This window comes from Pseudorasbora parva, chromosome 23, assembly GCF_024679245.1.
Source record: "Pseudorasbora parva isolate DD20220531a chromosome 23, ASM2467924v1, whole genome shotgun sequence".
Classification (NCBI taxonomy): Eukaryota; Metazoa; Chordata; class Actinopteri; order Cypriniformes; family Gobionidae; genus Pseudorasbora; species Pseudorasbora parva.
In genome coordinates, this window is record NC_090194.1 from 29,331,373 (window position 1) to 29,345,169 (window position 13,797).

At 38.2% G+C, this 13,797-nt stretch overlaps 1 protein-coding gene across 10 annotated transcripts in view; it reads left to right on the top strand.

Annotated features, from left to right (window-relative positions):
- Nucleotides 1-13,797, top strand: part of gramd1ba (GRAM domain containing 1Ba) — a 139,497-nt gene that overhangs the window by 110,145 nt on the left and 15,555 nt on the right. For all 10 annotated transcript variants that reach the window (XM_067434171.1, XM_067434168.1, XM_067434169.1 and 7 more), the window contains one exon: nucleotides 5,497-5,517. In XM_067434171.1, coding sequence (XP_067290272.1) covers nucleotides 5,497-5,517 — 21 coding nt within the window. The remainder of the gene's footprint in view (nucleotides 1-5,496; nucleotides 5,518-13,797) is intronic.

The following is a 13,797-nucleotide window of genomic DNA, read 5'->3' on the forward strand; positions in this document are numbered from 1 at the left end:
AAGCCAAAACACAACAAAATCAAGCCACAACACAACAAAATCAAGCCACAACACAATGAAATCATGCCACAACACAATGAAATCAATCCACAACACAATGAAATCAAGCCAAAACACAATGAAATCAATCCACAACACAACAAAATCAAGCCAAAACAACAACACAACCAAATCAAGCCACAACACAACAAAATCAAGCCACAACACAACGAAATCAAGCCACAACACAACGAAATCAAGCCAAAACACAACGAAATCAAGCCAAAACACAACGAAATCAAGCCACAACACGACGGAATCAAACCAAAACAAAATGATCCCGACTACTGGGGGACTCTCGAAGCAGTAAAGTTAGTTTTCCTTGCCATTATTCTATAGATTTGCCAGTCTTACAAAGATGTAACGTCCATTATATCTGCATATTTACACTAAAGAATGCTTTGACCTAGCCTGACAAGCCAGACCCACATCAAGATGTTTGGTCTGGAAACTCACCATTGACAGCTCAATCTGAGGGGCGGGATAAACGGTTGTCTTTCAAACTCCCTCTGCACGGCGTGCACGCAATTGGATAGTGCCATAACCAACCAGAGCTAGTTATACAAAACTCAGAACGCATCTTCCCTTCTTAAGAATGACTTCGGTGCCGTTCTTTGTTCTTTTCTCAGAGAAAAGCTTAACTCCAAGTCTTCCAGAGTCGCGGTCAAAGCGGATTCGAAAGACCGCCATTCACCAGTTTCTGTGTTTACTAGTAGCATGCAAGCGCAACTCGGCCGTCATTATGTTAAGCCCCACCCACCAACTCTAGACACGATATGATTGGCCCACCCAGGGTTTGGCGTTTACAGCTCAGAAGGGTATTGAGAGTTGCTAGACGACACTCATGGCAGATTAGCTTTGACCTGCTACCGTGGTGCATGAGGTCTAAGTGAACGTCTGCAAATTCCACCAAGTGGTTGAAATGTAATTTGTATGAATTAAAATTACTTTTAACATTTAAAAATATACATGTTCAAATTCCAAAGTTGCATTGTGCGCTACTGAGTCAGTCTTACCAATACAATCAATTGTTTTTCTTTACAAAATGGCTGCCAAATTTCATATCTGGCATGCATACGGTAATACAGCGTTTTTAGTCATTTCCTCTGACCCATGTGAATGGGAATAATCAGACATGTAATTAGATTCTGAGTCTTATTATAAAACTGCAGGTAAAATATAATAAATACATAGTATGAACATGGGGAACAGGACTGTAAAATAAAGTGCTACCAAATATTGGACTGTCACAAAGTGAGGAACATTTCAGTCTGGTCTAATCTGAAGACAGTAATCATTGCAAAGTCATTTCATGATCATCAGCACCTCATGTACCAGAATGATTTACAGAACATCTCTTCTGCTTTGATACTGTATGTAAAGAAGCTTTGCCGCCCAACAGTGTTTTTTATTTGTCTGCACATAATTCATAGTTTTCTTTTTCTTTTTGTTTGTTTTCTGATATCTGTTCTTTCTCTCATGCATGCTAGTCACACAAGAGACTGTCTAAAGTAAGCATCACTCTTTTCTGCTCTACTGTACCTCCATCCTGCCTGTGACCTATCCCATAATGCTCTGCATCACCTGTCTGTGCTGACCTAAATGCTAAGCAAACCCTGTGCAAGACTAGCTAGGAATGCCAAGTTAAATGTTTTGAACTTTGTTTGATATACACACTAGCCCCTTTCACACATACAGTCTTTACTGGTAAATTACCGTTAAACGTATGATAATAATAATAATAATGCGTTCGATTTATATAGCGCTTTTCAAGGCACTCAAATCGCTTTACATATAGAAGGGGGGAATCTCCTCAACCACCACCAATGTGCAGCATCCACCTGGATGATGCGACGGCAGCCATATTGCGCCAGAACGCTCACCACACACCAGCTGATTGGTGGAGAGGAGACCGAGTGATGAAGCCAATCAGGATATGGGGATTTTTAGGAGGCCATGATGGACAGGGGCCAATGGGCAAATTTGGCCAAGATGCCGGGGTTACACCCCTACTCTTTATCGAAGGACATCCTGGGATTTTTAACGACCACAGAGAGTCAGGACCTCGGTTTAACGTCTCATCCGAAAGACGATGCTCTTTGTCAGTATAGTGCCCCCATCACTATACTGGGGTGTTAGGACCCACACAGACCACAGGGTGAGCACCCCCTGCTGGCCTCACTAACACCTCTACCAGAAGCTACCTGGTTTTCCCAGTTGGTCTCCCATCCAGGTACTGACCAGGCTCAGCTCTGCTTAGCTTCAGTGGGAAACCAGTCTTGGGCTACAGGGTGATATGGCTGCTGGTTAAATGAGAAGTTGTAGAATTACCAGTAAATTACCGTTATGATTCTTTGGGTGAACAGAGAACAGGATTACCAGTATGAGCTCATTCAAGGTCGAAGCACGTTGTCGTAAAAAAAAGTTTGCTTTGAATATGAATAGGGCATTTTTAACCCTCTGGTGCTCTTCAGTAATTTTTGACCCAAAAACTTTTTTTTTTTTTTTACTTCATCGGAATGGTATGAAACTTGGTAAAAGTTTTGGCACTTGCTATGTGAACACAAAAAAAATTATAGACATGATTCGAAGAGGTTAAATAGCCCTGAAAAAAATAGTCACACTTCTCCACGCATTGGAAATGAACAGGAGACGAATTTCACCTAGTGACATTTTTTTTTACATTTTTTTTTTTGGTTCTGCTTCTTACTGAAAGCTCATTTTTAGAGATATCAAACTCAAATTTGGAACACAACTCGTTAAGATTTATGGCTTTGATTTTCTTTCAGTTTTAGAGTGAAAATATTTATTGTAAAAATTAAAATTTCCTTGCATTTTTCATAACACTAAATATTAAAAATATTAGATTGTTGAATCTGATTAGACTGTTATCATCTTGCTCAAAAAAAAAAAATTGTCTCTTTAAAATTACAAAAATTATGAAGAGTTTTGATATTTTCCTATTTAAAACTTTTAAAAATCATGTACTAAGCAGAACTAAGACCAACGGAGAATGAAAAGTTGCGATTTTCTAGATAGATATGCTAGGAACTATACTCTCATTCTTGTGTAATAATCAAAGAACTGTGCTGCTGTACCATGGGTGCAGCGGTGCAATAATATTACACATCGTCTGAAAATTACAGAAGAGTCAAGTTTTGAATAGGAAAAATATCGAAACTCATTGGTCTTTTTATTTTATTTATTTATTTATTTTTATGAGATGCTAATGGTCTAATCAGATTCAATTATCTTTGCTAAGCTATGCTAAAATTGCTACCGCCAAATCCAGAGATCGGCTAAATGGATTCGAAAATGGTAAAACTCAACTGTTGAACTCTTGGAGAGTTGGAAAATGTGCCTATTTAAAAAAAAAATTTGCAGTCCACACAAACTTGAGTATTTTCAAAACCGCAGCTTTTTCTATGCAGTTTGGCCATTCGTCCACATGCAAAAGCTGTATCAAACTTTTTTTGAAAACTCTTGCCAGGGTGAAAATTTGTTGTGTGTGTTGTTGTGTGGAAAGTGAAACCGGAGATTTTGGCTTGTTGTGTCAGAACTGGAATCGGCAATAAAACATTTTCCAGGCTTCTGATTGGCCAACATGGCTTTACAGTTAGGCTTATTTTGCCACCTGTTGGTTTGGCTTGCTCTTTACAGCACTTCATAGTGTGTCCTGCGTTTTCATGTGGACAATCTTTTTTTTTTTTTAAGGAAGAAACACTCCCCGTAAAAATAAAAATACCCGTGTACGTGTGGACTAGGCCTAAGTTGGAATTTTTGGAAAATGGGTATTAATTTTTGATTATAACTACTGCATAAATATAATTTAGTACTATAAAATCCTCTAAAAATACAAAATATTATAAAAAACAAAACAAACAGAGTTTTCAAAGAGCACCAGGGGGTTAAAGGAAAATTAATTTGTAGTGGTGTCCGAAAGCATAGTGGACGTTATTGAGTGCATTAATTTAATTCCAGAGTGCACCACAGTAATGAGTGTACAACCGACATATGCTCAACGAATTGAGAATTCCCATAATGCACTGTGAGAGTCCCGTGCTGAATGAATTCCCATGTCTGACCAGAAGATGGCGCCTGCAGCTGAATCATCCAATCATTTTCCAAACCGCCGGTCCAACTTATCCACAAATATGATGAGCACATTTGTGTATTGACTGGAGAAGTCATTCTGGTCATTTTACGGTAATTTACCGGGATTGTTGTGTGAACAGGGCTTATAAAAAATATGGCAACGTCTTTTTGACACCAAACGGTGCCGATGCAGCATCACACAAAAGCAGTTTTGTCACCTAGCAGTTTTGTCAAGCCTGTCACATTCATTTTCTTTTCTAAAGACAGATATAGAAGGATATATATATATATATATTTATTATTAGTACAACATTTCACACCTGACCTCTCTTGATGAACTTTCTCTCCAGTATGACAGACTAAACCTGATTAAAGTAAGACATCAGTATTTGTGCCCTTGAGCTCAGACCCATCCTTTGAGAAGAAACCACAGTAGAGTAGAGTCCCTGTGTGTGTGTGTGTGTGTGTGTGTGTGTGTGTGTGTGTGTGTGTGTGTGTGTGTGTGTGTGTGTGTGTGTGTGCGTGCTCTCATTACAATTCTGTATCCATTCTTTTAGGTCTTTGTGTATATGTACCAAAATTAGTATCACAATCACTGTTAAGAAATGTTTAGGATAGTTGTGGTTTTATAGAGCTGTCCTCAATAAAATGCATTATACATTTTGCAATGTTTAACAAAACACAGTTTAATTTATTGTAAAGACTGCCCCCTTGTGGTATCTTTGTGTATGGGAAAGGAGACTGTGCTATGAGACAAGCATACAACTTTACAATAGTCCCTTGTTTTATGATATCCTCAGATGAATTGCATTTATATCTTTATATCATTTTTGATAGATAGATAGATAGATAGATAGATAGATAGATAGATAGATAGATAGATAGATAGATAGATAGATAGATAGATAGATAGATAGATAGATAGATAGATAGATAGATAGATAGATAGATAGATAGCAATCTTTATGGAAATCACACAGGTGTGTGTGTGTGTGTGTGTGTGTGTGTGTGTGTGTGTGTGTGTGTGTGTGTGTGTGTGTGTGTGTGTGTGTGTGGTTCAGCTATTTCCTACATGACAAAATGTCCCCTCAAAGATGGCAATATCCGAAATCCTTGTCCTTGTGGAAACATTTTAGGTTCCCATGAGGAAAACGGCTTATAAATCATCATAAAATATGTATTTAGGAAATGTAAAAGTGTTTGTGTGTGTGAGTATACAGTATAGCTTAACATAAGTGTTTTTGTATACTTGTTTCACTCAGGACCCCTTAAAAACTCACTCTAATATTTCTCTCTTCTCTTGTTTCTTCCACCATCTTCAAACTCTTTGAAAACTCTTCCACAAATCCTTCGAACTCACAGAAAAGTCAAAGCTGGTATAACGTAAGTTTGTGTCTTTTTTTTTTTTTTTTTACTCTCTATTGCTTTTGATATTGAATGTTGTATGTTTGTACAATATTGGCAGGCTGGGGTTCTTTGGGAACTGGATTCTGTTTATGATTTAAATATTTATTGCTCATCCACATGGGTTTATCAGTTGTCAGATCATGTGACATCCTCACATGCAAGGCCATGTGAATCTCTGAGGGTGTCGAGAGTTAAACTTCTTTCAGATGATTACCATTTTTCTTCTGTAAGGCTGAAGGTCTGGCCTGACATTTGTTTTCCTGTGGGAAAGAATTGACTTTTTTCAGGCCAGCTAGTACTTAATGACATTTTTTTCCCCATCATTTTACAAGTGCCTTTGTGATGTTTTGTCAATGTGTTATTGTCGGTCATAACCTCTGGGCCACGCCGATGAAAGTGCACTGCTGAAGGTCAGAACAAAGAGAGCAGTGTTCTTTCTCTCAAATAAACAGTGTTTCTGTCATAGATCAGGCCCTGCCACTGTTACTCCGCAAACATACTACATCCAAAATGTATAGTGTAGCCCAAATCATTTGCTTTTAGAAGAATGTGAGGAAAATATTGAAATCATATTGTTCATATTGAAATCTCAGAATTTTGATTTGATTTCGAGATAGCTTCCTAAACTTATGTGAGATTACTAGACTATGCTTTTCTTAGGAGAAAAATAAAATCTGAAAATCAGGAAACTTTATTCCCTAAATGTTTTCCCTCTAAGCAGCAATTGAAATGAAAATAGATTTCAAAATTTTTTGCACATTTTTTTTTTTTTACACTTTTATACAGACTATATTATACATGTTTTCCATTGCTCCACACAGACACAGTTATATCACCTTGTAATGCAAGAATAGTTTTCCACTGAAGCTAAGCAGGGTCGAGCCTGGTCAGCTGCTAGAAGAGGTGTCAGTGAGGCCAGCAGGGGGTGCTCACCCTGTGGTCTGTGTGTGTGTGTGTGTGTGTGTGTGTGTGTGTGTGTGTGTGTGTGTGTGTGTGTGTGTGTGTGTGTGTGTGTGTGTGTGTGTGTGTCCTAATTAAAGGTCTGCAATTGATTTTTTATTTATTTATATTATTTAATTAAAAAGGGACATTGCACATGAATCTACATTTATCAATGTAAATGTACCCAAATAGCCCAAAGGCTAGTTTTCATTGATAGTCTCTTTGCCAGATGTTATTAGGCCTAAAACTAGAGAAAAGAAATAAGAATGAACAATAATAACAACAGCAGTAAAACCAGAACTTGAAAATAACACTGGAAAAAAATAAAATTGGCCCCACTTTATATTAGGTGGCCTTATGTACTATGTACTTACATCAAAAAATAAGTACAATGTACTTACTGTGTTCAAATTGTATTGCAAAACACTTTTGCTGATATTGAGGTGGGAATGGATACGGGTAGAGTTAGAAACAGGTGTGGTGGTGTGGGTCAGTTTAAGGGTAGTAATTACAAATGTAACTACAGAAATGAATTACAGACGTGATTACATGCAGGTATTTTCAAAATGTAAGTACAATGTAAAAACATGTATAAACACAATAAGTGCATTGTATCAAATGATTAATTAAAATGTTAGTACATAGTAGTTAAGGCCACTTAGTATAAAGTGGGTCCATAAAATTAAACAAAAAAACAAAACAAAGCAATACAAAACAAAACAAAAGGATATACAGTGAGGAAACTAAGTATTTGAATATCCTACTATTTTGAGAGAAACATATTTGTGAGAAACATAATCAAAAAATAAATAAAATAAATAATAAAATAATAATAAAATAATAAAATAAATCCAGAAATCACAATGTATGATTTTTTTAACATTTTATTTGTATGATACAGCTGCAAATAAGTATTTGAACACCTGAGAAAATCAATGTTAATATTTGGTACAGTAGCCTTTGTTTTCAATTACAGAGGTCAAACGTTTCCTGTAGTTTTTCACCAGGTTTGCACACACTGCAGGAGGGATTTTGGCCCACTCCTCCACACAGATCTTCTCTAGATCAGTCAGGTTTCTGGCCTGTCGCTGAGAAACACAGAGTTTGAGCTCCCTCCAAAGATTACTCTATTGGGTTTAGGTCTGGAGACTGGCTAAGCCATGCCAGAACCTTGATATGCTTCTTACTGAGCCACTCCTTGGTTATCCTGGCTGTGTGCTTCGGCTCATTGTCATGTTGGAAGACCCAGCCTCGACCCATCTTCAATGCTCTAACTGAGGTTGTTAGGCCAGTGTTATATATTTGGTTTAGTTGAGTTCTTACAAAATCCCAAATGTTTCCAACTATTTGTAAATTGTGAGAAAATTGCTATTTCAACCAAGGAGCCTGTCAATTGCGTCATATCTGCGTTACCCTCGGATTCCGGTTTTATTCTGCAGAAACGCTTTACTCTTAGCAGTGTGAACAATTGTCACAGCGGCCGCTGAGCGAGCCCACAGAGTAACGTCATAACATCATTTTCCAGACAAATATATCTAATATGATAAACAGAGCTGCGTTACCACATACTCATGAAAATGAAATGGCGCCGGTGACTGTGTCCCGTCAGAATAAAAGTTCCGTTGCTCGCGAGTCGTGTGTTTGCTTAACAATCGCTCCAGCGGCCTTGCTCATGAAAAAAAAACAGCTTGACCAAAGGAAGTTTTTCTGCATGGAATTATGCAATCTGCTCTATTTGCACCTCTGTTTTCAATAGATTTAAAGGATTAGTTCACTTTTACTAACAAACTTTTACTGACAATTTACTCACCCCCATGCCATCTAAGATGTCTATGTCGTACTTTCTTCGTTCGAAAAGAAATTAAGGTTTTCGATGAAACCATTCCAGGATTTTTCTCCATATAATGGACTTCAATGGGCACCAAAGGGTTCAAGGTCCAAATGACAGTTTCAGTGCAGCTTCAAATGGCTTTAAACGATGCCAGACGATACCAGAAAAATAAAGGTATTGTCAAGCAAAACGATCTGTCATTTTCTTTGTACATTGCACTTACAAAATACAGACATTTGATGCAGTTTCACTCACCACCTGCAGTTTCGACTCGTGACCGGGAACAAACAAACACGCTTGCAGAACTCCGTTGCTGCTCTGGGAAATCAATCTGCATCCACTGTTTCCTTAACACTGGGTTATTTTGGAAGCTGAACAAGGTTATCTTTCCTTCACAACCAAAAACACACTGCTTTAGTGACATTGTTGATTTCATGATCTAAACACAAAATGACAGCGCTGCCGAGAGGCTTCCGTAAGCCGAGCGAAATCCGTTGATGTTGGCACCCTTTCTGCCCTTTATGAAGCCATACTTGAAAAAAAAAAAAAAAAAAAAAAAAACATTCTGAAACTTGTTTGAATCCTGAAGGATTGTATTTGGCACCGAAATACTACTTCATACATTTTTTTGGCCATCAGAATCCAACTCTTTAAGAGTGTAAATAAGTCAGAATACATGAAATAGCATTATTACCCTCACACTTAAGTAGTGTGGGTGCAGGTTTACCAAACAGGACCCGTGCAGGACTCTGTGGGGGAATTCTGAATGGGCATGATGCTTCTGCATGACTCCATAAACAGAGAAAAAACAATGTGTACGCAAGCCTCTGTGTAGAGATAACAGTGTTTATAAAGACCAGCAGGAAACAAGATGCTGGGACTCTCTCCAAGTGTGAGCTTATCAGAACATTTTAAACTTGCTTTATTGGGTTAGGGCAGATAACCGCAAACGCTCGACTCATGTGCTCAGTTGTAAGATGGCAGCTGTAAACATTCTAAAAACAGACAGTAAAGAAGAAGTTGTTTCTTCACAGGACTATAAATAATCACATCGCCTGTGTGATCGAGGGACGTTCAAATCATTTTTTATTTCCATGTATAACCATGTTATTTTAAAGAAGCTTTGCAGAAAAAGCATGCATTACTAATGTCTTAAATGGTTATTTAACCCAAAAATGAAAATTCTGTTATCATTTATTTACCCACAAGTGTGAGTTTCTCTTTTCCGCTGAACACAAAAGAAAATACTCTGAAGAATGTTGGTAACCAAACAATTGATGGACCCCATTGACCCCAAAATATCTTCTTTTATGTTCAGCAGAAGAGAGAAACTCAGAGTTCTGGGTGAGCAAATGATGACAGAATTTTTATTTGCGGGTGAACTAATTTCCATTTAAACTTTAAACCCATTGTAAAAAAAGTAAAGAGTAACTGTAACAAGTAAACATCTCCACAAGATGTTGAGGAGGAAGAGTGAGAACCAGGGGCGATGCCAGAAATGGTGGGCCTTCACAAAACGGGGAGGGCAAATCGTACCCAGTTTGAAAACAGCGTGCCAAATTATCAGAAATAAACACAGCAGTTTCAAGTTCAAAGTTACAAAAGAGCAAATACGAAATATACTAAACATACATGAATTCATGAATAAATGTATATATGGTCAAACATTTGCACATGTCACTATATTATCAACATTTTACCAACATCAAGTTAAAATTGTTTTTGAACCATCATATTCTTAGAATTAATGTCAGAGATGCATGCTTTGTCCATCATTAACAGCCACATCAGAGGCAGTAAATGCATTAGGTTTTCATTATAAAGTTTACTGTAGCTATATAGGCAGTTTTTGTCTGACATTTGGCCAGTATTTTATGTTACTAAAGATGAAGTGCTGCACACAGGCTATTTAGGAGAGTATTGTCTATGACCATAGACTGTAGAAAAAGATATGGATGTAGTGTCCGTGACGTCATCTATAGGATTCTGAAGAGCAGTTCTGAAGCGTAAAGTAGGGTCGAGCTGGCCGTTGCCATCTTGGCAGTGGGTCACGCCTGGATAACAGAAAATAATAATAATAATAATAATAAAAGTCATATATTTCACATGCAGTTTACTAAGAAAGTACTGGTTAGGTTCAGAGTTAGTAACTTATTATTGTAATAACTATAATAAGTGCACAGTATATACATGGGCAACATTATACAATACCCATCTACTTCAATCAAAGGTTAGATTTTTGTAATTAATTGAAATTAAATATATTTGTTTCATTTTTCATATTTAAAAACAGGACCTAGATTTGGCATCACATGGCAACCAGGCGTGTAGTACTATCATGTTTTATTGTACGAAAAAGAGACTTCTTTAGGACTTGCAAGAAAAGGGATGGTTCTACCAAGAGTCTTGCGCCTCAGCTTAACAATGCGTCTGGCTCAACAGTGGCCTCAGATGTTTTGCTTGAGAGGGGATTGGAGGAGAGGCCAGAGAAAGAGAGGTGATTCACCCATTTGGCATCCCCCCAACATCCCCCCTTCCCCCAGCGTAGGAAGTTAACTAGAGTTCGTTCACCCCGCGAGAGTGCAAGAGCGAAGGAGAGAAGGAAGACCGAGGCGTTGTCCTTGGCCGTGCCTCAACACTAACACCATAAAATGACTTGTGCACAATGGGGGTCTCTGTGATTCTCGCTCAAACGCTCTTTATCTCTATATCCTCTATTTTTCTCCAACACCCACTGTTTTGATCTTTCTCCTACTTCATGAAAAAAAAAAAAAAAAAAAAAAACGAATGTGTGGAAGCTGAAGTGTCTTGTTCAGGCACCCTCAAGGTTTTCAGGAAACTAACCATAGCATCTGTCACAGGAATATACTTTTTTTTTTTTGGTATCATTTTTTTTGGGAGATACATTAAATCAAGTTTGGCCTGTTGTGGTGGGGGTGTAAAGACAGCCCTAGGGGAAGCATTTAAATCTCACAGCTTTTCGATCATGAGTGAGAAAAATGTTCTGCCTGAAGCATGACACAGCCCCTCCTCTCTCCTCTTCTATTGGCCAGCTGGCTTCCCTAGCTCCTCCCCCTCCCTCTTTCTCACACACAAACGTTCTCTCGGGCCCCTCCCACTCCTCTTTGCAGTATTGTTTTGTAGAAAGTCTTAGTGGGAACTCTTTCCTGCTGTAGTAAAGGGCTGCTTCAACTCAAGAGAGTCTCTCTGTGAGATTAAATGAAACAAGTTTTGCATCCTTCATGGAGATTTGCTCAAAGATGACTTGCCGTAGATGAACTCATCTTGGCTTGCAAGGAAAATAATGCTTGTGTTTTGACTTTTTATGCATGGTGAAGAATTTGGAAATATTTTTTTGTGTCTGAAGAGAGCCCCTGATTTTTGTTTTCCAACTGGTGGATGTTTTTTGGGATTCCTCAAGCAGTCAAACACTCTTCTGTTTTTGAATTTGCGTGAAGAGATGTTTGCGTCAGATAACCGTATCGGAACCATCAAACCTTCATGAGCCATTTGAATCTAAAAATAAAGTGGCAACTCGTCAGTAACGAGTTACTGGCTGGATCTGGAACCGTTGTATTTTTGTAAATTTGGTGGATCAGCCGGCATAAGCCCTCAAAACAAGAAGAGAGCAGCTCCAAGTCAATCCCACGAGACAGACATTGCTTCATGTTTTGTCACAACCTCTCAAAGCAGACCACTAACTGTCCTCTGCGTCTTGTTAAAAGTTTGACTCATTTCCTGAGGAAACAGTGCTTCGTCTTCATTGCCAAGGGTGATGTGTCTCTCTTATCAATGTGAGGAGTTTTCCTGCTTTCTGTGGAGGATTGTGTGGCTGGTGTTTGGGAGCTGAAACTCAGGTCGCACTACTTAAACAACAAAACTGGCAGTGCCAAAGGACCAGTGCAGAGGTTACTTCAGGTCATTTCAGAGCATGGCCTGCATGTTGTGAAATTTTGCTCCACCATCAGGATCTGAGAGAATAAGTTGGCACGTCTCCTCAAACGGACAGGACAGATGGAAGTCCTCAGCTTTGATGCGGAGTCTGATTGGCTCCATGACTGGGAGGCTGTCCAACAGCCTGAAGTGCCCCCGTGCGATTGGATGGACTGGGATTCAGAGAGTGTCCCTGCTGTAAGCAACCAATCAGAGAGCAGAAGCGAAGGGAGTTGTCTCCTTTTTAGTTTGGCTTTGGTGATGTTAGATCATGAGCATCTCATTATGGAGAATCTTTAACTATTTGCTGTTTTGGTGGAGAGGCAGGACTGATGATAGATGGCATTTCTTTAGTTGTGAATGAAAACAATGGACTGAAGTTCTGTCTCGTCTGTTCCTTGGTGTAGACTGTTCGGCAGACAGAGCTTTGAAAATATGTCTTTTTATAATTTTGGGGGGTCATTCTGTGAAGCGGACTGCTTTTTTCAGATTGATAAAGTGATTTTTAAAGGAGATTTTTGTGAAATATTAAACATTTACTCAGACAGATAATGTGTTGAAGCATTTATAAACTGCATTATGCAAAGCTAAGTTCATATTTTAGGATATATTAATTCCTTCAGAAATTGTTAATAGAATTAGAGTGGCAATTTTCATTAAACAATTTAATGCTGATATTTATTTATATTTTCTACAAATATCCATTTGTCAATTTTTGATGCATCCACTATACAAAATTCTGGTAACCAGGTTGACATTTTAAGATTGTCAACTTACATCATCACATTATATAAAACAAAACATATAAATATGTCCTTTAAGAGTTCAGTTTCAAAAAGGATATATTACGTATTAATAATATATATAACGCCAGGTGCAACGCAAGTATTTTTTGCTAGTTCCAGCCCGATGCAGTTATTATTTTCATGTCCAGTGTGCATTTTTTTTTTAAATAGCAAATGTACTTGCATCCATATTTTCGCCCATGAGCGTGCTGGTCTGAAAATGAGGTGTGTTTAGGCGCATTGTTGTGTTAGTTGAAATGCAATTGAAAACTTGCCCATTGACCAACAAAAACCTGGTCTAAATTTATTGTGTTATTTAAAGGGCATGTTTGTAATATCCATCTATAGGCGGGACCACAACCATCATACACTCTGCTTATTACACATACAGGGACAAACACAAACATTTTTAAAGATTAAAAATAAAAGGATTCCTCTCTGGAGAAGTTTCCACTCGCAAATGTAAATAGCGAATCTACCATGTTGTAAGCACAAATGGCTTTTAAAGGGAATGGGAGATAAGACTCTGAGTGGTTTATTGCACGTTATGTCCAAAACACACCCATTACTCATTAAGAAATTAGGTACAAGCCTTTAGGACCATGTGCCTGGCACGCCAACCTTTTTTTTTTCCATTGTTAAACTAGCAATAGTGGATTTGGACATGCCCAATGTGCACCTGCGTCATGCATTTCAGACCATGCGCTCAGATCATTAAAATAAGGCTCTAGGTTTTATTGCATTTACAGGGGTGGAAGTAGGCCT